Raw genomic sequence first — 26702 nt, 5'->3', positions numbered from 1 at the left:
ATTAATCTTCCACGGCAGTGCATGAGCGGAGAAGGAATTCAGCGAATCGGCATCCGCCGCACAGGACGGCAGCCTGTTCCAGAGGTCCACTATTCTCTGGGGAAAAAGAACCAACCTCCTGACATCTAACCTAGATCTGGCTTCATATAACTTTAAATTGTGATCCCCCCTGGTCCTCCCTAACCTATTTAATTGGAACAAACTGGAACACAATCCATTCCCTTCATTATCTCACAAACCTCAATCAGATCACCCCAAAGTCTACGCTTCTCTAAAGTGTAGAGTCTCAGCTCTTTTATCCTATCTTGATAACTAAGTTGCTTTAAACTGGGAATTAGTGGAGTGGCTCCTCCTCTGCCCCCTTTCCAAAGCCTCGCTATCGCCCACCATGTGAGGTGACCAAAACTGGACACAGTATTCCAAGTGAGGCCTGACCAAGGTCTTGTACAAGGACAAATAGTGTGCCTCGTCTTATAATCAGTTGTCCTATGGATACACCCAGCACCCTATTCACTCTCGCTTTGGCTCTAATCTTCACTCAGTGGCACTGCTGGCAGCCCGGCAGAGATTGGGAACAACAACAGAAAATGCTGGAAACACTCAGCAGGCCAGGCAGCGGCGTAGAGAGAGAGAAACAGAGTCAACGCCTCAGCTCTGTGACCCTTCGTCAGAGATTGGGAACTACCCGTGGGAAATACTCTGGGAGCAAACATCCTACTGACCCACGCGACTGGTTCGCCCTTGGCCTGTTGGTTTGAGGGGAAACGGTTGTTATTTGAAAAGACCAGATGGTTTCTGCCGCGCTGGGACGGAATTCCTCTACTGCCGCGCGGCATGCGAGGGTTCAGCAGTGAAGCTGCTTCAGCAAGAGGTAGGTCGCGCGGGTCCCCTGCGCCCGACGCTGCTGCGACTGGTGCTGAGGCAGCTCAAAGAAAGAGAAAGTGTAGTTCCTGCTGAAGCTGAGGTTGGAGATGCTCTGGACTGGCGGCAGCTTCGTGCCTCCCCGCAGTTTGTCCCTCAGCCTCCTCCGGCACCAGCCGTCCTTTCTGCTTCTCTGGGTTGGGAAGGCCTTGGCCTCCGTCAGGCCCTCAGCCACGGCTTGGAGGGACTGCTGCCCTGCGCTGCTTCCTGTTCCTTGGTGTCTCTCCTGGTTTCTGCTCTCCGCCGTGGGATCCCTGGAAACGCCACACCAAGGCTTGATGGCGCCGCACGGCAGGCGGAGCGGAGGCCCGGCTCGACGTGGGAACTGTTCCAGCGACGGTGGAATGGCACCGAAAGAAGTGTCCAGAAGCGAGTCCGCAGCCCACGGCGTGATGTCCCGGCTGCTGTTGCGTTTGCTTTTCTTCACGCGCGGTGCCATTTGCGGTGGCGGTGGCTTCAGCGGTTTCGCGCGGACCGAAAATGTTGCTTTCTTCCAAGGGGCCTTTTCTGTCGAAAGAAAAAAAGGAAATTCATTCTGTTGCTCACCTTTCCGGGGGATTGAGAAACATAAACCGAGAAGCTGACATTTCTGGCTGCTGCTCATGAGCTTGAGGGGCCATGAGAGGGTTCGATTTAAGGTGGCCGGTTTGGACCGAACTGAGCAGTTTTTCAATGGGCTGCCCAGAAACACTCAGCTGGAGCACTGTGTCCAATTCTGGGCACCACACTTCAGGAAGGATGTCAAGGCCTTGGAGATATCTGCGCTCCTCTAATTCTGCCCTCTTGAGCATCCCTGATTATAATCGCTCCACCATTGGTGGCCGTGCCTTCTGTTGCCTGGGCCCTAAGCTCTGGAATTCCCTCCCTAAACCTCTCCACCTCCCTCTCCTCCTTTAAGACGCTCCTTAAAACCTACCTCTCTGACCGAGCTTTTGGTCACCTGCCCTAATTTATCCTTATGTGGCTCGGTGTCAAATTTTTTTGTCTTATAATACTCACTGTGCAACGCCTTGGGACGTTTTACTACGTTAAAGGCGCTATATAAATACAAGTTGCTGTTGTTGAGAGCGTGCAGAATAGATTTACTAGAATGGTACCGGGGATGAGGGACTTCAGTTACGTGGAGAGACTAGAGATGCTGTGATTGTTCTCCTTAGAGCAGAGAAGGTTGAGGGGAGATTTAATAGGTGTTCAAAATTATGAAGGGTTTTGATAGAGTCGATAGGAAGAAACTGTTTCCACTGGCAGAAGGGTCGTTGACCAGAGGTCACAGATTTAAGATAATTGGCAAAAGAAGCAGAGGTTGGAGATGAGGGGAATTTTTTTTATGCAGCGAGTTGTTATGATCTGGAATGCGCTGCTTAAAAGGGTGGCGGGAGCAGAATCAACAGTAAGAGAGGGTCACCTTGGTGAGGGACTGGAGTCATGGAGTCAGACCAGGCAAGGACGGCAGATTTCCAACAATCCGACAGCTTCATGGCCACTTTACTGATGCCAGCTTTTTATTTCTTGATTTATGTACTTATTTATTTATTTTGACTGACTTCAAATTCTCAAACTGCCTTTCGCAGGATTTGAACCCGCGTTCTCTGGTTTGAGGGTCCAGTAATTTACTCTGGTCCTCTGCCAGATGTGGTGCCTCATTCTGTACGATGCTTTAGGTACCAGCGGCACTCCTTGCGCACGTGGCTGTTCTTCGTTTGTGAAGCTGGGCAATGAGCCTCGACAGGATATTTGACCAAGGAGGGCATCGCAGCCCATCCTGATCCCGCCCTCATTCTCACTTGCCAGCAGGGGTCACTAGATAGCAAAATCGACAATCCTTCAAGGCTGGGGCAGAGATCATTTCGTACAAGAGGCAGGTATCCTATAATAAAAATCAGGGGCCATGTGATCTCCCGGAATAGTTTCGATCGCGTAAAGGGTTCGGAGAGGAGTTTTCCAGATTTTTTATCCCCCCTAATCGACCAGGGTTTATGTCTTTTGTTTTTTGCCTCTCCCAGGAGATTACGTAGCTCCGGGTGGGTGGAGTATGTCCATATTGTGAGGCACAAGACAACACAGCGATATGGGAACAGGTGAGATGGAGCAGTGGGTCGTTTCCTGTCCGTCATTTTGCTATGTTTGTATGCCTTTTTAATTGATCCATAAGGACGACACTGAGTTACCCCAATGTCATCAACAGAACAAATAAATTTGCCCGTGCCCCTTTTTTTTTTTAAAAAGAGGCACAACTAATAAAGGAATCTAACCTAACCGTGGCTCAGTGGACAGCACCCTCACCTCTGAGGTTGTGGGTTCAAGTCCCACTCCAGAAACTTGAGCAAATAAATCTAGGCTGACACTCCCAGTGCAGTGCTGATGGAACGCTGCACTGTCGGAGGTGTCGTCTTTCGGATGGGACGTTAAACCGAGGCCCCTTCTGCCCTCTCAGGTGGACGTAAAAGATCCCGTGGCACTATTTCGAAGAAGAGCAGGGGAGTTATCCCCGGTGTCCCAGATAATATTTATCCCTCAATCAACACCACTAAAGGATGATCTGGTCATTATTACATTGCTGTTTGTGGGAGCTTGCTGTGCGCAAATTGGCTGCCGTGTTTCCTACATTACAACAGCGACTACACTTCAAAAAGTACTTCATTGGCTGTAAAGCACTTTGAGACGTCTGGTGGTCATGAAAGGCGCTATAGAAATGCAAGTCTATCTGTCTTTCAACAAAACAAAAAGAAGCTCCTAAAGCTAAATCCTATTGTTGTTAGTGTTGATAAGACATTCTATTCCCTGCGGTGCTCAGCAGTCGCGGAAGACCTCAAGCGTACCAGTGGACACTGCGCGCTCCCTCTCCAGGACCACCCGGGCCCAGCTAGCTCAGCCATTTGTCCTGTATGATTCAATGCCATAACAGACAGTGCATCCACCTACTTATCTTAAGCATTCAGCAATTTATCACAGAATCACAGTGAAATAAAGAATAGATTTGCCTTCCAAAGCTAGGCTTTATTAACTTTAAAATCTGCAGCACATCTTTCCACATCCAGTCCCAACCAAAGCTGGAAAAGAACTGAATTTAAGGTGGCCACCACACATCATGTGACATCAACTACCAATGAGATTACAACATATATCCCAAGGCAGTTAACAAACAACCAATCACAATACTTTTACTAAACAAGGAATAATCACCACATTCACCCCTCCTTTTAAAATATACTCCAACCTAAATAACCTTTACAATTTATAATTAATTATTTACAACTAAAACTATGCACAAGAGTAAAACTGTTTACATGACACAATACTAAGTGAACAACAAATAATAACATTGCACATAAGTATTAAGTATCTCTCAACTAAAACAATATAATATAATATTTCAACAATTTTAAAACATTACTATCAATTTAAAAGTCCATTTTCAATCGGTCGACCGGATATCTTGTTCGTGTCGACCTTCTTAACCTTGGTGAAATTCCTTGCCCTCCCACACCAGAAGGCACAGAAGTATCTTCAGCAGGAAGGCTATCCATATCCCGATTTTCAACGGTTTCCGGATTAGAAATCCCATCAGAAGGTAAACTGGGACGGTCATAAACATCCATCAAGGGCTGACTAATAGAAGTATAATTATCTGCAATCGGATTGGAGACATTCGTAGTATCTGTAACAGCATCCACACTATCCAAATCATGACTATTGTTAATATCCTCAGAAGAGGGCTGGCCACCACAAGGAGCCAAGTCTTTAATTGAAACGGTACTTTCTTTCCCATCTTGGAATCGAATATGAGCATATTGGGAATTTGCCTCCAACAGCTCCACCTCCTCCACTAAAGGATCATATTTTGACAATCTAACATGGCGTCGAAGCAGCACAGGTCCCTGCATAGTAAGCCATGAAGGTACTGTGGTAAACCACTGTTTGTATTCCACTGTGTACATGCCTGGACATGCCTCGGCTGACTCCTCCCACTAGTCCTAGTATAAAGGTGACTGCTCCCCAGCCCTTTGTATTCTGGACCGGTCGACCACTCGCGGCAGACCTTCATTCTTTTGTTAATAAAAGCCTTTAGTTACTCTCTTAACTCTCAGTCTTTTATGAGTAATTGATAGCGCATCAATTTTATTAACAAAATTTTTATAATGGAGAAGATCCTCACACCAGCATGCCTGGACTTAGATCATCGGGAGGCGGACTCATCCACCAAGTTTACTCACTGGCTTAAGTGTTTCGAAAAATTCCTGACCGCCTCCGCAGCAATCAAATCGGACGAGGACAAACTGGATGTCCTGACCTCCAAAGTGAACCACCGAGTGTACTCGGTCATCCAAGACGCGACCTCGTACGCGGACGCTATCAAGCTCTTCAAGGACCAGTACACGCGCCCAGTGAACGAAGTGTACGCCAGGCACCTTCTGGGGAGTCGTAAACAACAACCTGGGGAATCGACCGTGGAATACCTTCAGGCACTGTCTGTGCTTGGCCGGGCCTGTGGTTGTAAGGATGTAAAGGCCGCCGTGTACACAGAGGAACTTATCCGGGACGCTTTTGTAGCGGGCCACAGATCCAATTACACCCGACATCGACTGTTGGAGCAGAGTGACCTCGACCTCAACAAGGCCTCTGAACTCGCACTATCATTGGATGCAGCCTACCGGGGCATGGATGCCTACTCCTCTGCACCGTGGACGCCGCGGGGAATGACAGCCTGGGACACGGTAGGACCGCCTCATAGCGCCGTGCCACCCCAGCCACACCCCAGCAACGGCCCAACTACCGCAGCAGTGTCCCAAGGCCAGACAGCAGTGCCCCAAGGCCAGAAATGCTACTTCTGTGGCCAGGCAAAACACCCCAGAGCGCGCTGCCCGGCGAAAAACGCGATCTGCTCGGGCTGCGGGAAGAAGGGACACTACGCTAGCGTCTGCAGGGCCAAAGCCACCCCGAACCCCAGCAGCGCCGCGTGTGGGCCATGCGGGCCGCCATCTTGGGCCTCCCCGGCCATGTGCGAACCACCGGTACAGCAGCCATTTTGGACGCCTCCAGCCACATGGGGATCATGGACGCCGCCATCTTGGACGACAGCCGGAACGCAGCAGGCCCCCAACACCGCCTCATCTGATACCCGCTGCGACACACCGACCCCTACGCTGGCATCCGTTACACTGGACCAAGCGAGACCGCACCAGCTGGCCAGTTCCACATTGGACATTAAGGTAAATGGTCACGATACAATCTGCCTTTTTGACTCTAGGAGCACGGAGAGCTTCATCCACCCCGACACGGTGCAGCGTTGCTCTCTCCCAGTCCTGCCTGCGCACCAGCGGATTTCTATGGCCTCCGAGTCCCAGTCGGTGGACATCGGCGGCTACTGCGTGGTGACACTCGTAGTAGACGGGACTGTGTACGATCATTTTAAACTTCTGGTCCTGCCCGACCTCTGCGCTGCCGTCCTGCTGGGGTTAGATTTTCAGTGCCACCTTAAAAGTGTTACGATGGCGTACGGTGGACCCCTACCCCCACTCACAGTCTGCAGCCAGCAGCTTCCAAATTGCCCGCCGCGCACCAGGTGCAACCTCTCCACACTCAGAGTCACCCCCCCCCCACTGTTGGCTAACCTCACCCCCGACTGTAAGCCCATCGCCACAAAGAGCAGGTGATACAGTGCTGGGGACAGGGTTTTCATTAAAACCGAAGTGGAGTGGCTCCTGAAGGAAGGGATTATTGAGGGCAGCACCAGCCCCTGGCGAGCCCAGGTTGTGGTCGTTAATGTTGTGTATGTAACTGTTTACCTTTAAGGGAACTATAGAATGTAACCGTTCGCCTTTAAGAGCACTACTTTAGGGTGGCACTATCTATTGGCTCATGTATACTGTAATACCGATAGTGATCACACCAGTATATAAGGGTTGTGATACGTTAACTAGGGCAGAATCGCCCGAGCCTCTGAATAGTAAAGACGTGTTTTATTTTGTTAACAGTGGAGTCTGTGATTATTTATAATACAACCCACAGACTTAACATTGGCGACGAGTCAGGATTCGAACCCTGCGGCAGTTGTTCCACGGCGGCTTCGTCCGAAGACAGGACGTTGAAGAGAGGTTTCAATCCTCACCAGTCTGGAACCGACAGGCTGGAAGCGACAGGCATTAGGACCCTGAAGCCTCCATAACCTCGTGGGTAAGCCGCAGCGTTGGCTGCAAAGACAGGGCGATCGCAATCCCTGATAAGAGCCGCGGTGAAACGCGCGAGCGGGTAAGCCAGAGCCCGGGAGGGAGCGAGCAAGAGCCGCGCGAGCGGGTGAGCCAGAGGCCGGGGGCCGCTTTCAAGTGCGAGGCGCAGCCGGGCCATCGATCGCATCCGCTGATAAGGGCCGCACTCGGGCTGAAAGTCAGCGTCGGGGAACGGGTGATAACCGCCATTGAAGTGGGCGGAGAGCGCCGAGAAGCGCGGGAAAACCACCATCGAAGTGGGCGGGGAGAGCGAGAAGCGCGGGAAAGCCGCCATTTTTCGCGGGGAAACCGCTGAAGAAGAAGGAAGAAGCGGGAAACCGCCATCTTGGAAATTATTAAGAATTTCAGGAAAGTAATAAGATTTTTCAGAAAGGCTGGTGTGTTCTCAAGAAGAGAGAAGAAAATTAATAATAAGTAAAGTAATACTTGTACTGTACTCGAAAAGAGAAGAAGATGCCTAAGCGAGGAAATATTAATGACTTTAATGCTGAAATAGAAGACTGGGCCACGTATGTGGAACGCATAGAAATATATTGCGTAGCCAACGACATTGAGGATGACGACAAGGCAATAACTTTGTTAAATTCGATGGGAGCAAAAACATACGGGCTTTTGAAACATCTAATAGCACCAGTTAAACCAGTGGACCAGACCTTCGAAGAGATCGTAACAGTGTTGAAGGATCACTTGAACCCCACACCGTTGATACTGGCTGAACGATTTAAATTTTACGCCAGAACCCAGAGGCAAGATGAAAGCAATGCGGAATACTTAGTCGAACTGCGTAAGCTAGCGAAATACTGCCAGCTTGGAGGGAATTTGACAGAGGCGCTGCGGGACAAGTTCGTATGCGGCTTGGCCAAAGAAGGAACGCAGAAGCGACTCCTGGAGGAAAACGACCTCACACTGGACAGGGCTGTCCTCATAGCTTCATCGCACGAAGCCGCAGTGAAAGGAACGGCGGAAATGCAGCTAAAGGCGGCGGCACTCGGGGTGGACCAAATGACTGCAAGCATTTCCAAATGCTACCGTTGTGGAAAGACAACGCACGACCAGAATCAGTGCTGGTTTAAGAATCAAGAGTGCAGGAAATGTGGCAAACTGGGTCACATCGCGAAGGTATGCAGGTCCAGAAAGAAGACCAACAAACAAAGGAAGCCACCACCACAAGAAAAGTACAACAAGGTGCATCAGGTGGCTGAAAAGAGTTCAGACGAACAAAATTCAGACTCAGACCCAAACAGCCAGGAGTTGGATAGTCTGAGAATCCACAATGTGGGTAAAGTAACTGATCTACAGACGATCTGGGTCACACTAAAAATAGCTGGAGTCCAAGTACGAATGGAGCTGGACACGGGATCAGCTGTATCAGTCATCAACCAAAAGGACTACCACCGACTATTCTCTCACATACCCTTAAGAAATACCAAGTTCGTATTACAGACATACACGGGGCATCGCGTATACCCCATGGGGAAAATAAGAGTCAAGGTGAGAGATAGGGGTAAAGTACACCCAAGAATGAATTTGTACGTACTACCTGAGGGAGGACCACCACTTCTAGGACGGGAGTGGATCAAGAAAATAGACATGGAATGGCACTACCGACAAGCAATGACGAGTGAGGACTCGGTGCAGACAAGCAGCTCAGACTCTGAGCCGGAAGACGATAAGTCCAGCTTATGTATGAAAAACAAGGTTAACATTAACTCACAGACTAAGGTTGGAAAATCGATGGCGTGCATAAAGACAGAGAATTCTGAGTCTGTTCAAGCTACAGACATATGCATTACGGAGGAACACCGGGCTCGAACTCAACGCTATTTCAAAGTACAACAACAATTAGAACAATTAAGTTACCGCCTCGTACAAGAGATGAAAACAATGAAAAAGTTCTATGACACCGAATGGGAGAGTCTGGAAAGACAACAGAACCTACTGGCTCAAGCAGAGAGCGACCATAGAGCCATCGTGACCAATTACCGATCACATCTCCCTGATGATGTTCAGGGGTTAGAATATTTGCATGATCTAGAGATACAGCAGAAGGGCAAATCACGCTGCACTGAGGATTTTGTTCTGCAATTAGAGACGGAGCTAGTGCAGGCAAAGTTAAGAGAAGTTGAATCACAGGGTGCTCTTAAGGAGATGCAGAAACAAATCTTGGACATGGAAAAGAGAAACGCTTCTTTACCTGATGAGAATAATGTGGCCATGTTGCAAGAGGAGCTTATAGGGGCGAAACTGAAAGAAGCTAAGCAAAGGATGTTGGAACTTGAAACGCAGAACCAAATCAGCGGTAATCAGCTATGTCAAGCAGAGAAGGAGTGCAAGGGTCTACATGAGAAGGTGCAATATCTCTCAGCCCAAAATAAGGGACTACTCACTCAGTTAAATGAAAGTAAACGGGAAATGGCTGAGATGGACTGCAAGAATAAAGAAGAGTTGATGGCAGTGAGACTTCGAGAGGCAGATAGCATAGCAGCCTTGGCTGAACTCCAACAGGAAATTGCGAAAGAAACAAATGAAGAGGAATCTTCAGGAAGCCAGGATTTTATTCCAGTTCTTCTCTACGACTCCTTACAAGCAGAGTGCGAGAAGTTGAAAAAACAGTATGAACAGGCCCAGACTACAATTCTGGAGGGGGTTAACTCAGCAACCTCCGAAAAGCTAGTTTCGTTGGAAGTATATGAGCAACTAAAGGTTGAACATGAGCAAGAAGTCCAAAGGCTGCAGGAAATTCTTGAGGAGCTCAGGGCCAAGACAGACTCATCGGTAGAAGTTCCATACATAGATGAGGATGTAGAGGTGAAAGACATGGCAGAACTCATAAAAATATGGAAGGAAGCCCAAGACAAATATGAGGCGGCAATTACCGAGGTTGACCGACTTGAAGAACAGTTTCAACTGGGAATGGGCCCTGAACATGAGCTAGAGAGCATCGAGGCGCAACTTCTCCAAGCACTGGAAGCCAAAGTACAAGAGGAAGAGAAGATGAAAGCATTGGAGAAAATGATGGATGAAATGGAGGAGTACGCTGAATTACGTCCAGGGGAACAGGAGAATGGGGAAACAGCTACTTCAGTAGAAGGATTAAATAGCCTGATAACGAAATCCCTGAAGGAAGGGAAAGGATTGAACGCACAAATGAGGCCAGGAGGGAAGGAAGGGCAGACATCCGAGGAAGAGCAGGATGAATATGATTGCTTGAAGAAGGGTTTTGACCTGTTGAGTGACACCGAATGTTATGAGGATGTGGTCTGCCCAAATTGTGATGGGAACTCCCAAAGTGCTGAAATCCTGAGGAAGCACTTAAGGTCTAAGGAACATAGAGAGTTGGTGGCGCTACAGATGGCAGCCGGGAAAAGAGCTCGGAGAGTTTCAAAAAGGCAGAAAAGAAAAAGAAGCAGCAGAAAATAATAACTGTTTAAAATATTATTACTTCTACTACCTCAGTCCGAACACTACGAAAGGTGCTAAATTTGTAAAAAAAATCCAGGGACATTATCAAGACAGCCAGTGGGTTGTATAAGTCCGCACTGCTGGTTCAACAGGACGAAAGTACAAGCTGTTAAAAAAAAAAGGCTATGGAGGATGCTGTCTGGAACGAATTAATACCAGAGACTGAATTTATGAACTGTGCCCACAGAGACTGAACCTGTAAACTGATTCCACTGAGAGTATGTTTGTAAACTGTTATATGACGTTGACTCCATTGAGAGTATATCTGTAAATTGTTATATGACGTTGACTCCATCGAGAGTATATCTGCAAACTGTTTATATAAAGTTGAAGATTGTATGTTTAACGGGATTCTGTAAGTAATAAGCTAGGAAGGGAGGAGTGTTGTGTATGTAACCGTTTACCTTTAAGGGAACTATAGAATGTAACCGTTCGCCTTTAAGAGCACTACTTTAGGGTGGCACTATCTATTGGCTCATGTATACTGTAATACCGATAGTGATCACACCAGTATATAAGGGTTGTGATACGTTAACTAGGGCAGAATCGCCCGAGCCTCTGAATAGTAAAGACGTGTTTTATTTTGTTAACAGTGGAGTCTGTGATTATTTATAATACAACCCACAGACTTAACAGTTAAGACCGGCGAGAAGCAGCGCCTGGTCATCGACTACAGCCAGACAATAAATCGCTACACCCTGCTGGACGCCTACCCACTCCCCCGCATAGCTGATATGGTCAACCAGATCGCGCAGTACCGCGTCTTCTCGACCATTGACCTGAAATCAGCGTACCACCAGCTCCCTATCCGCCCTGAGGACCGCCAGTATACTGCCTTTGAGGCAAACGGCCGCCTCTATCACTTCCTTAGGGTTCCCTTTGGCGTCACCAACGGGGTCTCCGTCTTCCAAAGGGAGATGGACCGGATGGTAGATCAAAATGCGTTGCAGGCCACTTTCCCATATCTGGACAATGTGACCATCTGCGGCCGTGACTTGCAGGACCATGACACAAACCTCGAAAAATTCCTCCGCACCGCCCAACTCCTGAACCTGACATATAACAAGGAGAAGTGCATATTCCGCACAAACCGCCTCGCCATCCTTGGCTGTGTTGTGGAACACGGAGTCATCGGCCCCGACCCCGACCGGATGCGTCCCCTTATGGAACTCCCACTGCCCCACTGCCTCAAGGCCCTGAAGAGGTGCCTAGGGTTTTTCTCCTATTACGCCCAGTGGGTCCCCTACTATGCGGACAAGGCCCGTCCGCTGATCAAGTCCACCTCTTTTCCCTTGACGGCAGAGGCCCGCTTAGCCTTCCACCGTATCAAGGAGGACATTGCCAAAGCCACCATGCACGCAGTGGACGAATCCATCCCCTTCCAGGTGGAAAGCGACGCGTCCGACTTTGCCCTGGCCGCTACCCTCAATCAGGCGGGGAGACCCGTGGCCTTCTTTTCACGAACCCTCCAAGGCCCGGAGACCAGACACTCCGCTGTTGAGAAGGAGGCCCAGGCGATTGTGGAGGCTGTGCGTCATTGGAGGCACTACCTGGCCGGAAAACGATTTACCCTGCTCACTGACCAGCGTTCAGTTGCTTTCATGTTTAACAACAAGCAGAGGGGCAAAATCAAAAATGACAAGATCTTGAGGTGGAGAATCGAACTTTCCACCTACAATTACGAGACCTTGTACCGGCCCGGGAAGCTCAATGAACCCCCGGATGCGCTATCGCGTGGCACCTGCGCCAGCGCGCAGATCGATAGACTGCGGGCCCTCCACAATGACCTCTGCCACCCGGGGGTCACCAGGTTCTTCCACTTCATCAAGGCCCGCAACCTGCCTTACTCTATTGAGGAGGTCAGGACCATGACCAGGAACTGCCAAGTCTGCGCTGAGTGCAAACCGCACTTTTATAGACCAGACAGGGCCCACCTGATAAAAGCCACTCGCCCCTTCGAGCGCCTGAGCGTTGATTTTAAAGGGCCTCTCCCCTCCTCCGACCGCAATGTGTACTTCCTCAATATTATTGATGAGTACTCCCGTTTCCCGTTCGCCATCCCCTGCCCGGACATGACCAGTGCCACGGTCATTAAATGTCTGAACGACCTCTTCACCCTGTTCGGTTTCCCCAGCTATATCCATAGCAACCGGGGCTCATCGTTTATGAGCGACGAACTCCGTCAGTACCTGCTAACTAGGGGTATTGCTACAAGCAGGACCACCAGTTACAACCCCCGGGGGAACGGACAGGTGGAAAGAGAAAATGCGACAGTTTGGAAGGCCGCCCTGCTAGCCTTAAAGTCTAGGGGCCTTCCAACCTCCCGCTGGCAGGATGTGCTCCCCGATGTGCTCCACTCTATTCGGTCACTGCTCTGCACTGCCACTAACGCCACCCCTCATAAGAAAATGTTTGTCTTCCCAAGGAAGTCCACATCGGGGACATCGCTACCGCCATGGCTGACGTCCCCAGGGCCGGTCCTACTGAGAAGACACGTGAGGACCCATAAAACGGACCCCCTGGTCGAGAGGGTCGACCTCCTCCACGCCAACCCCCAGTATGCTTACATTGCATACCCGGACGGGCGGGAGGACACAGTCTCCATAAGAGACCTTGCACCCTCGGGGGCCGCAGTAACCCACTACTCACTACCACCCCCCCCCCCCACGACCCGATATCCAGCCCCAGCAGACGGCAGGCCTGGGCCCCGCGACCCGCTCGACATCTACGAGGACGACACGCCTGTGCCACAGCCTACGCAGGACTCGACGCCGGAAGCTCCACTACCCCTGCCATCGCCACGCCGATCACAGCGGCAGACAAGACCTCCAGAGAGACTCCAATACACTAACTTTTAATACACTTCACCCCGCCGGACTCAATTTTAAACAAGGGGTGAATGTGGTAAACCACTGTTTGTATTCCACTGTGTACATGCCTGGACATGCCTCGGCTGACTCCTCCCACAAGTCCTAGTATAAAGGTGACTGCTCCCCAGCCCTTTGTATTCTGGACCGGTCGACCACTCGAGGCAGACCTTCATTCTTTTGTTAATAAAAGCCTTTAGTTACTCTCTTAACTCTCAGTCTTTTATGAGTAATTGATAGCGCATCAGGTACCGAATATCCCGTAGTAGATCTCCGCGGATAGTTAAAGAGCCTTTCATGGGGGGTCACATTAGTAGCCGTTGAAAGCAATGATCTAATGGAATGCAGGGCATCAGGCAGTACCATTTCCCACTGTGTATTCTTAAGGTTCCGGGATGTCAAAGCCAACATAACTGCCTTCCAGATCACCCCATTGTATCGTTCGCACTGTCCATTACCCTGGGGATTATACGGGGTAGTTCTACTAGTAGAAATTCCCCGACTCTGAAGGTATTCCTTCAACTGGGAAGACATAAAAGAACTTCCCTGATCCGAATGGATATACGCAGGCATCCCAAAGATGATAAAAAGTTGTCAGACATTTGATAACTGTAGCAGCTGATACATCTGCACAAGGAAAAGCAAAAGGGAACCTTGAAAACTCATCCACAACAGTAAAAATATATCGGTTTTGAGTAGTTGAAGGAAGAGGCCCCTTAAAATCGACGCTCAAACGTTCAAAAGGAGAAGTAGCCTTTATAAGATGAGCTCGTTGAGGCTTAAAGAAATTCGGTTTACACCGAGCGCAGATAGAACATGATGAAGTCATCTGCTTGACGTCTTCAACTGAAAAGGGCAAATTCTTACTGCGTACGAAGTGTATCATCCTCGTAACCCCAGGATGACATAAGGCATTGTGAAGATTAATAAGCGTATCTCCATGAATCACAGAACAATAAGCCCTCGACAGTGCATCAGCAGCAACATTATCCTTCCCCGGACGATAAACTATGTCAAAATGGTAACATGCCAACTCAATCCTCCATCTCATTATTTTATCATTTTTGATCTTTCCAAAATGTTTAACATCAAACATAAAGGACACAGATTTTTGATCAGTTACCAACGTGAAATGTCGCCCCGATAAATAATGTCTCCATTTATGCAATGCTTTTACTATTGCGTATGCCTCTTTCTCTATTGAAGAATGTCTTTTTTCACTATTGTTCAAAGTACATGAGAAAAAGGCCACAGGTTTTCCATTTTGGTTCAGAGTAGCCCCAATTGCAAAATCAGAAGCATCCGTCTCGATCACAAAAGGAACCTGTCTAAAAACAGAGGTCACAAATTTTTTGGTCTCAGTTTCTTTTCAGCAGGGCAGGAACCGGGAGGAGCGGGAAGTCGGCGTAGGACCAAGGGGACACAAGACCGGGAAGTCAGCGAAAGACCAGGGAGGTAAGACTAACTGGTAAGTACTTTCCTCAAACCTTCCTAGGAAGTAAAACCAAAACTAGTGGGATTTGGTTAGTTTAAAAAGGAATAAGAGGAGTACAGTATACATTGGTCTAAGTAAGCTTCGGGAAAACAAAAGTCGATAAATAAACTAAAACTAGAAAATTAAAAGTAATATAAGGGTTAAGTCATGGCAGTAGAGCTCGGACCTGTGTCATGCTCCTCCTGTAACATGTGGGAAATCAGGGACGCTTCCTGTGTCCCTGACGACTATGTGTGCAGGAAGTGTGTCCAGCTGCAGCTCATGTGGGACCGCATGACGGCCCTTGAGCTGCAGATGGACTCACTTTGGAGCATCCACGATTCTGAGAGGGGTGTGGATAGCACATTTAGTGAGTTGGTCACACCGCAGGTTAAGGCCAGCGTAGACAGTACATGGGTGACCAAAAGGCAGAGCAAGGGCAGGAAGGTAGTGCAGAAATCCCCTGGGGTTGTCTCCCTTAGCAACAGGTTCACCGCCTTAGGTACTGTTGTCGGGGGGGGTGACACATCGGGGGAAGGCACCAGCAGCCAGGCTCATGGCACCATGACTGGCTCTGTTGCAAAGAAGGGAGGGAAAAAGAGTGGCAGGGCTATAGTAATAGGGGATTCGATTGTAAGGGGAATAGATAGGGGTTTCTGTGGTCGCGACCGAGACTCCAGGATGGTATGTTGCCTCCCTGGTGCAAGGGTCAAGGATGTCTCGGCGCGGGTGCAGAACATTCTGGAGGGGGAGGGGGAACAGCCAGTTGTCGTGATACATGTTGGTACCAACGACGTAGCTAAAAAAAGGGAAGAGGTCCTACAAGTAGAATTTCGGGAGTTAGGAGCCAAGCTAAAAAGTAGGACCTCGAAGGTAGTAATCTCTGGATTACTACCAGTGCCACGTGCTAGTAAGAGTACAGAGAACAGGATAGTTAGGCTAAATACGTGGCTTGAGCAGTGGTGTAAGAGGGAGGGTTTTAAATTTTTGAGGCATTGGAACCAGTTTTGTGGTAGGTGTGACCTATACAAAAGGGACGGTCTACACCTGTGCAGAGATGGAACTGATGTTCTCGGGGTAATTTTTGATAAAGCAGTTCGGGAGCATTTAAACTAGTATGGCAGGGGGCTAGAAACCTATGTAGTGAAATAGAGGAAAGTGAAAGGCAGACAGAAATAAATGATAAAAGGGTGAGGAACAAAAAACAAAGGGCCAAACTAATTCATAAAAAATGTGAGCATAAAAAAAGCCTGAGGGTTTTATACCTTAATGCGAGAAGCATCAGGAACAAGGTAGATGAATTAGCTGTGGAAATAGAGGTTAATAATTATGACCTAATTGGGATTACGGAAACATGGTTGCAGGGTGAGCAGGGCTGGGAGCTTAACATACAGGGGTATTCAGTATTTAGGAAGGATCGACAAAAAAGAAAGGGAGGAGGGGTAGCATTGCTAGTAAAAGAGGGGATAAATGCAATTGAAAGGAAGGATATTAACTCAGTTAATACAGAATCTATATGGGTGGAGCTAAGAAATAGCGAGGGGCGAAAAACATTAATAGGAGTGGTATATAGGCCTCCAAATAGTAAAATAGAGGTTAGGGAGGGCATCACGAGGGAAATTAGAGAAGCGTGCAATAAGAGCACAGCTGTCATCATAGGTGACTTTAACTTACATATAGATTGGACTAGCCTAATCAGTAAAAATAATGAGGAGGAGGAATTCCTTGAGTGTTTGAGGGATGGTTATCTGGATCAATATGTCGAGGAACCAACTCGGGAACAGGCTATATTGGACTGGGTACTGTGCAATGAGAAGGGACTAATCAGTAATCTTGTTGTACGGGGACCCTTGGGTCAGAGCGATCATAACATGATCGATTTCTCACTCGAAATGGAGAGCGAAGAAATTGACTCAGAGACTAAGGTCCTGAATTTAAACAAGGGGAATTATGATGCCATGAGACGGGAACTGAGTAGGTCTGATTGGACAACGTTCCTGGGAGGACTGGAGGTAGATAAACAATGGCAAACATTTAAAGATAGAATGACAAAATTGCAAAAATTGTTTATACCAATCTGGCATAAAAGGAAATCTAAAAAGGTGACTCAACCGTGGATAACAGGGGAAATTAGAGACAGCATAAAATCCAAAGATAGGGCGTATAAAATAGCCAAAAAAAGCGCCAGAGCGGAAGATTGGGAACAGTTTAAGATAGAGCAAAGGAGGGCAAAGGGCATAATCAAGAGGGGCAAAATAGCTTACGAAAACAAGCTGGCGGAAAATATAAAAACTAACTCCAAAAGCTTTTATAAGTATATCAAAAGGAAAAGACTGGTGAAAACCAAAGTTGGTCCATTGCAGTCAGATACGGGGGAATATATAATGGGAAATAAGGAAATGGCAGATCAACTAAATGCATACTTTGGGTCAGTCTTTACGAAGGAAGACACAAAAAACCTCCCTGGGATATCGGGAAAAATAGGGACATTGGCAAAGGAGGAACTGACGCAAATCAATATCTCTAAGGATATGGTGTTAAGGAAGCTAAAGGGATTGAAGGTGGACAAATCCCCAGGGCCTGATAACATGCATCCTAGGGTACTGAAGGAGGTGGCCCTAGAGATAGCGGATGCACTAAGGATGATTTTTCAGAATTCATTAGACTCGGGAACAGTGCCGATGGATTGGAGGGTAGCTAACGTTACCCCACTATTCAAAAAGGGGGGTAGGGAAAAAGCAGGTAATTACAGACCTGTAAGCCTTACATCAGTTGTGGGCAAAATGCTGGAGTCCATCATTAAGGATGAAATAGCGGAGCACTTAGCAAATGGGGACAGGATAGGACAGAGTCAACATGGATTTACAAAGGGTAAATCGTGCTTGACTAATCTATTGGAATTTTTTGAGGGAGTAACTGGTAGAATAGATGGGGGAGAGCCAGTAGATGTGGTGTACCTGGACTTCCAAAAGGCCTTCGATAAGGTCCCACATAAAAGATTAGCATGGAAAATTGAGGCTCATGGGATAAAGGGGAAAGTTTTGGCGTGGATAGGGAACTGGCTGTCAGATAGAAAACAGAGAGTTGGAATAAACGGCTCATTTTCTGAATGGCAGGCAGTAACAAGTGGGGTACCACAGGGATCTGTCCTGGGCCCCCAGCTGTTCACAATTTACATTAATGACCTGGATCAGGGAGTCGGATGCAGCATTTCCAAATTTGCAGACGACACTAAACTAGGAGGGGGGGTGGGCTCAGAGGAAGAGACCAGGAAGCTCCAGAGCGATTTGGACAGACTGGGCGATTGGGCGGATAAATGGCAGATGCACTATAATGTGGACAAGTGCGAAGTTATCCACCTTGGGTGCAGGAACGGGAGGGCAAATTATTATTTAAATGGCAATAGATTGGGAGAGGGGGAAGTACAGAGAGACCTGGGTGTTCTTGTACACCAGTCACTGAAGGCGAGCATGCAGGTGCAACAGGCGGTCAAGAAGGCAAACGGTATGCTGGCCTTCATAGCAAAAGGGTTAGAATACAGGAACAGGGATACCTTGCTGCAGCTGTACAGGGCACTGGTGAGACCACACCTCGAGTACTGTGTACAGTTTTGGTCGCCTCATCTGAGGAAGGATGTTCTTGCCATGGAGGGGGTGCAGCGGCGATTCACCAGGCTGATACCAGGAATGGCGGGAATGACCTATGAGGAGAGACTATGTAGTTTAGGGATGTACACACTGGAGTTTAGAAGATTGAGAGGGGACCTCATAGAAGTGTATAAAATTCTGACAGGTCTAGACAGACTGGATGCAGAAGGAATGTTTCCCTTGGCGGGTGAGAACAGAACTAGAGGACATAATTTAAGGATAAGGGCTAAACCATTTAGGACAGAGATGAGGGGGAATTTCTTCACTCAGAGAGTGGTGAACCTGTGGAACTCATTGCCACAGAGGGCAGTGTACGCCAGCTCATTAAATATATTTAAGAGGGAATTAGATATATTTCTACGGGCAAAAGGGGTTAAGGGTTACGGAGAGAAGGCGGGGACGGGATACTGAATTAAAGGATCAGCCATGATCTCATCGAATGGCGGAGCAGGCACGAAGGGCCGAATGGCCTACTCCTGCTCCTATCTTCTATGTATCTATGTATCTATGTATCAATAGAATGCACAACTGCTCCTAAAATAGCCTTTTTAAAATTCTCAAAACATGTCCTGGCCTCCCATGATAGAGGATATGTCGTAACCCGAATAAGAGGCCGGATCTTCCGTGAAAAATTTGCAATCCAATTAGAATAATAAGAAAACAGTCCAACAACTCGTTGCAAAGCCTTAGAATTAGTAGGACAAGGTAAATCAATCAATGGTCGCAGACGTTCTGGATCTGGTTTAATCTTGTTTCCCGAGATAATATACCCCAATAGATTTACCTCAGTAGTCGAAAAGATACATTTCTCTTTATTAAAAGTTAAACCAACTTTTTCCACAGCTTGAAGGAATCTTTTTAAATTAGAATCATGCTCCACCCTTGATTTGCCACACACTGTGATGTCATCTAAGTATGAAAAGGTGTCAGAGAGGGAGTTATCACTTATAAAAGCATCCATTGCCCGTTGAAAACAAGCAACACCATTAGTAACACCAAATGGTATTCGGCAAAACTGATACAGCTTTCCGCCAGCCTCAAAGGCCGTATATGGTTGATCCTTCTTAATAGGAATCTGATGATAAGCACTCTAAGTCAATAGTGCTAAAAACCTTATACTGAGATACTTTATTGATAAGCTCATCAATCTTAGGCAAAGGGTACGCATCTAATTGAGTATACCTATTAATAGTTTGGGAATAGTCTATCACCATTCGTTTCTTGTGTCTCTCGTTAGTCGTGACAACTACCTGTGCTCGCCAAGGCGAACAACTAGGTTCAATGATTCCTTCCAATAAGAGACGTTGAACTTCAGAGTTAATAAATTCTCTATCCTGACTACTATATCTTCTTGACTTGGTAGCAATTGGCTTACAATCCGGCATCAAATTGGAAAAAAGTGATAATGGAGAAATGGATAAAGAGGTTAATCCACAAATAGATAAAGGTGGCTTAGTCCCTCCAAATGAAAGACTAAGAGACTCGTGTAACTGAAGCACATCATGTCCAATCAAAATATCCGCACAGAGATTAGGCAAAACAGATAGGCGTATATCAGTATACGTATTACCTAGAAGAATCATTTTCACAAAGCAACAACCAGCTATTTGTGAAATAAGGGTCGTCTGAGCCATACACACCTGATACGTAACAGGCGAAATTTTCAAATGCTTCTCCTTCGCAAACTGAAGACTTATAAAACTCTCAGTACTGCCCGTATCTATAAGGGCCTTCACTTCCAACCCATTAACTTGAGCCGTAACTATAGCTTTGTTTTAAAGTTAATAAATTGAAATAAAGAATAGATTTGCCTTCCAAAGCTAGGCTTTATTAACTTTAAAATCTGCAGCACATCTTTCCACATCCAGTCCCAACCAAAGCTGGAAAAGAACTGAATTTAAGGTGGCCACCACACATCATGTGACATCAACTACCAATGAGATTACAACATATATCCCAAGGCAGTTAACAAACAACCAATCACAATACTTTTACTAAACAAGGAATAATCACCACACACAGAAACCCCACAGTGCAGATAGAGGCCATTTCGGCCCATCGAGCCTGCACCGACACATATCCCACCCTATCCCCGTAACCCCACATATTTAATCCCCCTAACACTAAGGGTCAATTTATCATAGCCAATCATCCTAACCCGCACATCTATGATCCGGTAAATCTCCCTTATGCGCGAAGAGGCGCTTCCTCCACGGTTTGGTGTGAGGAGCCACAAGTCAACTCCCTGGGCTGCTGCATTAGAGAACTGAGTCTCACCAAAAGCAAACTCTTCTGCTTTGCTGATGGAAGGCAAGACGTTTTTCTTCAGTTTCTGCGGGCAAAATCCATCCATTTCTTCCCGTGTTTTGATGAGGGTCCTTTCCTGCGTGAGGGAGAAATTAAAACAAAAAATCAATCAGGGTTCAACATAACTTAAAAGATATTGGTTCTTCGGCAGCACCTCCCAAACCCACGACCTCTACCACCTAGAAGGACAAGGGCAGCAGGCGCATGGGAACACTACCACCTGCAAGTTACCCTCCAAGTCACGCACCATCCTGACTTTGAAGTATATCGCCGTTCCTTCATCGTCGCTGGGTCAAAATCCTGGAACTCCCTCCCTAACAGCACCGTGGGAGTACCTTCACCACACGGACTGCAGCAGTTCAAGAAGGTGGCTCACCACCACCTTCTCAAGGGCAATTAGGGATGGGCAATAAATGCCAGCCTTGCCAGTGATGCCCACATCCCAGGAATGAATTTTTTTTTAAGGTACAAAAGCAAGGATGTTATGGTAAACCTTTAGAAATCACTGGTTAGGCCTCGGCTGGAGTACTGCATCCAATTCTGGGCACCAGACTTTAGGAATGATGTCAAGGCTTTGGAGAGGGTACAGAGAAGATTTACTGTAATGTTACCAGGAATGAGGGACTTCAGTTGCATGGAGAGACTGGAGAAGCTGGGAGTGTTCTCCTTAGAGCAGAGAAGGTTGAGAGGAGATTTAATGAAGATAGTCAAAATGATGAGTGTTTTTGATAGGGTAGACAGGGAGAAACTGTATTCGCTGGCAGGAGGGTCGGTAATTAGAGGACACAGGTTTATGATAATCGCCAAAAGAACCAGAGGAGAGATGAGGAGACATTTTTTTTACACAGCGAGTTGTTGTGATCTGGAATGCGCTGCCTGAAAGGATGGTGGGAGCAGATTCAAAAATAACTTGCAAAAGGGAAGCAGATAAATACTTAAAAAGGAAAAAAATTGCAGGGCGATTGGGAAAGAGCAGGAGAGTGGGACTAATTGGACAGCTCTTTCAAAGAGCCGGCACAGGCACGATGAGCCAAATGGCATGTGGCTATTACACCAACTGTGCGGTTGAGCAGAAGCAAGATCATTACAGCAGGGGAACGGGGTCAGACAGGAAGTTCACTAGGCCTCTGGAAGTTGCCCATGCCACGATGGACATATCTCAGGCTCCCGCCAGTGCAGAGGCCAAGGGGGGTGGGGGAAGGTGGAAGGGGCACAGGAAGAAAAGCCCTGGCTGGCCACTCATGTTTATGTTGGCAACATCTGCCCAATGACCAAATTTTAAAGTGTCGGCCAGGAGACCCAGACCTGGACCCGAACCCACGCCTCATTTCACTCAACGTCCAGCAGATCCCAGGCTGGGGCTGAGGATACACCCAGCTTGGAGGAAGAACCCATCCTCCAGCCACACCCCGTGTTGCAGGGGACCATGTTTAGGGTGGCCAGAGGTTCTGCCCCCCAAACAAGGCCCCATAGAAACGAGCCGTGGAGGCCGGGAATGGCATATCTGAATCCCAGCCTTAATCCAAGGGCCTTCAGCCACAATCTTACCCAATTTACAGCGGATTTTCACAGCTAAATTGTCTACCTACCTTCATGGTTGGAGAATAGTGAGCGATATGGTAGTCCTTGAAGACGAGAAGAAATAGAACACGTTTCAGCTTCCGGGACCCTTGATTCTGGACAACTTCCCAAAACAATAAACTTCTCTAAAACAATAACTTGCAATTCCATGGCACCGTGCAGAGATATATCTCAGGGCAGCTGGACACCGAGCAGAAGAGGGAAAGGGAAAAAGAGGGTTGGAAGGAGACACAATCCTGGTCGAAGAGGAAGGTCTTAAGACAACCTTTGAAGACAGGGAGGGTAGTTCAGGTGGAGGTGGTGGGGGAGGGAGCACCAGAGGGCAGAGGTCAAAGCGGCTGAAGAAGTGGAGGACGAGTAGGAGGGAATCCGAGAAGACAGTCCACAGAGGGACGTATGGATGAAGAAGATGGCTGAAGTAGGATGGGACAAGAGTTTTGAAGGTGAGGACAAGGATTTTAACATCAATTTGTTGGTACACAGGTCAGTGAAACGTACAAGGACAAGGATGCTGGTTAGGAGAGTGGACCATCACGCAGAAAGGACTTGAGCTATCACACTCGGGATGAGTTTCGTTTTGTGGAGGATGGAGGTTGGCATTGAGAACATTGAAGAAACTGAGCCCTGAGGTAACAAAGGGATCCACCAGCTAATGAGGAGAGATAAGGGTCAAGGTGGACAGTGTTTCAAAGGTGAAAGCAAGGGGTTTTGGCAGCAACATGGATGTGAGGGAGTAAACAGAGTCCAAGTGTTACCTCAAGGTCCTACACCTCTGGCTTCAGCCAAGGAGGCAGCTTGGCAGGAGGATGGAGTTCAGGCGGCGGTGTGTAGATGGTTGAGGGAGCGGAGGAGGATGGCTTCAATTTTTGCTGATATTTAACTGGAAGAATGTCTGACTCACCCAGACCTTAATGTTGGACAGACTGTTGGTGAAAATAATGATAGCTGTGGGGGTCAGCGAGAGAGGCGGAGTTGTGGAGCTGACCCTATGCTGTGGGGGTCAGCGAGAGAGGCGGAGTTGTGGAGCTGACCCCATGCTGTGGGGGTCAGCGAGAGAGGCGGAGTTGTAGAGCTGACCCCATGCTTTGGGGGTCAGCGAGAGAGGCGGAGTTTAGAGCTGACCCCATGCTGTGGGGGTCAGCGAGAGAGGCGGAGTTGTGGAGCTGACCCCATGCTGTGGGGGTCAGCGAGAGAGGCGGAGTTTAGAGCTGACCCCATGCTGTGGGGGTCAGCGAGAGAGGCGGAGTTGTGGAGCTGACCCCATGCTGTGGGGGTCAGCGAGAGAGGCGGAGTTGTGGAGCTGACCCCATGCTGTGGGGGTCAGCGAGAGAGGCGGAGTTGTGGAGCTGACCCCATGCTGTGGGGGTCAGCGAGAGAGGCGGAGTTGTGGAGCTGACCCCATGCTGTGGGGGTCAGCGAGAGAGGCGGAGTTGTGGAGCTGACCCCATGCTGTGGGGGTCAGCGAGAGAGGCGGAGTTGTGGAGCTGACCCCATGCTGTGGGGGTCAGCGAGAGAGGCGGAGTTGTGGAGCTGACCCCATGCTTTGGGGGTCAGCGAGAGAGGCGGAGTTGTGGAGCTGACCCCATGCTGTGGGGGTCAGCGAGAGAGGCGGAGTTGTGGAGCTGACCCCATGCTGTGGGGGTCAGCGAGAGAGGCGGAGTTGTGGAGCTGACCCCATGCTGTGGGGGTCAGCGAGAGAGGCGGAGTTGTGGAGCTGACCCCATGCTTTGGGGGTCAGCGAGAGAGGCGGAGTTGTGGAGCTGACCCCATGCTGTGGGGGTCAGCGAGAGAGGCGGAGTTGTGGAGCTGACCCCATGCTGTGGGGGTCAGCGAGAGAGGCGGAGTTGTGGAGCTGACCCCATGCTGTGGGGGTCAGCGAGAGAGGCGGAGTTGTAGAGCTGACCCCATGCTTTGGGGGTCAGCGAGAGAGGCGGAGTTGTAGAGCTGACCCCATGCTGTGGGGGTCAGCGAGAGAGGCGGAGTTGTGGAGCTGACCCCATGCTGTGGGGGTCAGCGAGAGAGGCGGAGTTGTAGAGCTGACCCCATGCTGTGGGGGTCAGCGAGAGAGGCGGAGTTGTAGAGCTGACCCCATGCTTTGGGGGTCAGCGAGAGAGGCGGAGTTTAGAGCTGACCCCATGCTTACGTACGATGTTAAGGAGCAGCACGTGAACGGAGAGGCGGACACACACAGAGATAAATAATGTAAACTAGTGTTGTTAATAACATTTTGTTGAGAACCACAATTTCAACCAACAACTTACCAGAGGGTCAAGCTCAGAAATGTGGCAACACAATATACCATTCTTTGAAAAAATTATTTCTCGGGATGTGGATGTCGCTGGCAAAGCTGGCATTTATTGCCCACCCCTAGTTGTCCTTGAGCCTTCTTGAACCGCTGCAGTCCGTGTGGCGAAGGTGCTCCCACAGTGCTGTTAGGGAAGGAGTTCCAGGATTTTGACCCAGCGACGATGAAGGAACAGCTGATATATGTCATTCTTATACGGCATTCTTCCGGTTCAAGCTTAGACAGAGAGGCTCAGGGGCTATTCGACTGTGGAGGATTTTGCAGCCAAGACCGCTCCTGATGCTAACCCCTCCCACCGCCACCCCGACACACACACACTCTCCCTCAGTGCTAACCGAATGGTTACCAGGAACTGAAACCCTGGTGTGATTTTCCACCCCCTTCGTCCCTAGCCCTTGGGCTCTGAGGCCAACTGCCAGCCAGGCTGAGATCCCGATGTGAGATCAGCACCAGCCGTGGAACCGACAGCTTCTTGCTCAGTTACACATTGACATTACCAACCGAACCATCGGTTTTACCATCTTCAAATCGCCTTACCTCAGGAAGGAGAGTCAAGTTTTCACCGAGCGACAAGCGGTTTGCGGAACCTTCTGGAGTCGTCTCCGGGACTTTCATCCGTCTATTCATTTCCACATTCGGAAATGAACCAGAGGCAGCACCTCGACCCTCCACCAGTGCGAAACCAACCTCGTTGTAAGGGGACTGAAGTGACGCGGAGGTTGAATCCCCCTTCTTCATTCCGCTTTCCAAAAGTTGAGTGAACCTACTCGGAGACTTGTTCTTTTACTTCCGCTGACATTCACGGTCAACACTACGTCCTGTGACGAGTCCGCTCTTAGCCCGTTTGCAATCCGTGTGTCTCTGAAGCTTATTCGCAATGCAGGATCACAATACAGATAACCCTTTGCCAGCGCTGAGTGCATCTGTCAACATGTGACAGACCATTGAGAGCCAGCCAGGTATGAAACGAGCAGCTTACACTCAGACCCTGTTCAATAGGAGTTATCCCATCTGCAGAACAGATGAAAAATGGGACATTAAACATTCATGACAATCCACACAGGGAGTAACCCCATCTGTCCCACACGGTAAAATATTAATCCCAATGGACCAGTGGGCTTTTATCTCACTCAGAAAGAATTTAGACATTCAGTGCGTGTGTGTGTGTGTGTCAATAATCTATTTGAACAACTTTATAAAGACAGAATACAGAAAGCTTTGTTAATTTTCAATATAAAACCTCATTCAATTTGAGAGAGTTGTCGTTTGCGCATGTAATCATTTCCTGTTCACTAACCTTACTTCCTTGTTTATCGGTCTCACTTTTAAGTCAATGTTTAACAACAACTCGGTTTTAAAATTCTCATCCTTGTTTTCAGATCCCTCCATGGCCTCGCCCCTCCCAATCTCTGTAATCTCCTCCAGCCCCACCCCCCGAAATATCTGCGCTCCTCCAATTGTCCTCTTGAGCGCCCCTGATTATAATCGCTCAACCATTGGTGGCCGTGCCTTCTGTTGCCCCGGCACCAAGCTCTGGAATTCCCTCCCTAAACCTCTCCGCCTCGCTACCTCTCTCTCCTCCTTTAAGACGCTCCTTAAAACCTGCCTCTTTGACCAAGCTTTTGGTCATCAGCCCTAATATCTCCTTATGTGGCTCAGTGTCAAACTTTGTTTTAATGCCACTCCTGTGACACACCTTGGGATGTTTTACTATGTTAAAGGTGCTACATAAATACAAGTTGTTGTTGTCGATGTTTTAACATTGAAACTGTCCATGTAAACATTTTATAATGGCATTTCCCCTATGTAAACACTTGCCTGTCATGTTTTGAGGATGAACCAATCACTCAAACCACTTCATGAAAAAAATTTCGCCTGCCACTTTCCTCAGTAACTGAAGTATCAAATGTC

At 48.3% G+C, this 26702-nt stretch overlaps 2 protein-coding genes across 2 annotated transcripts in view; one reads left to right on the top strand and one right to left on the bottom strand.

The window, feature by feature from the left end:
* Positions 1 to 26702, top strand: part of dalrd3 (DALR anticodon binding domain containing 3) — an 89357-nt gene that overhangs the window by 60761 nt on the left and 1894 nt on the right. The window lies entirely within an intron of this gene.
* Positions 729 to 26616, bottom strand: LOC147111309 (uncharacterized). Its single transcript, XM_086002217.1, has 6 exons — positions 26610 to 26616; positions 25771 to 25802; positions 25329 to 25571; positions 20700 to 20981; positions 2710 to 2788; positions 729 to 1467 (listed from the first exon to the last, which is right to left on the bottom strand). The coding sequence occupies exons 1-6, from the start codon at positions 26614 to 26616 to the stop codon at positions 845 to 847; spliced, it is 1266 nt and encodes a 421-aa protein (XP_085858343.1). The 3' UTR covers positions 729 to 844.

Source organism: Somniosus microcephalus, chromosome 11 (genome assembly GCF_052327205.1).
Source record: "Somniosus microcephalus isolate GS21.2 chromosome 11, FLI_Smic_1.0, whole genome shotgun sequence".
NCBI classification, from domain to species: Eukaryota; Metazoa; Chordata; class Chondrichthyes; order Squaliformes; family Somniosidae; genus Somniosus; species Somniosus microcephalus.
The sequence above is the reverse complement of the archived record's forward strand: the minus strand, read 5'-3'. Positions and strand labels throughout refer to the sequence as shown.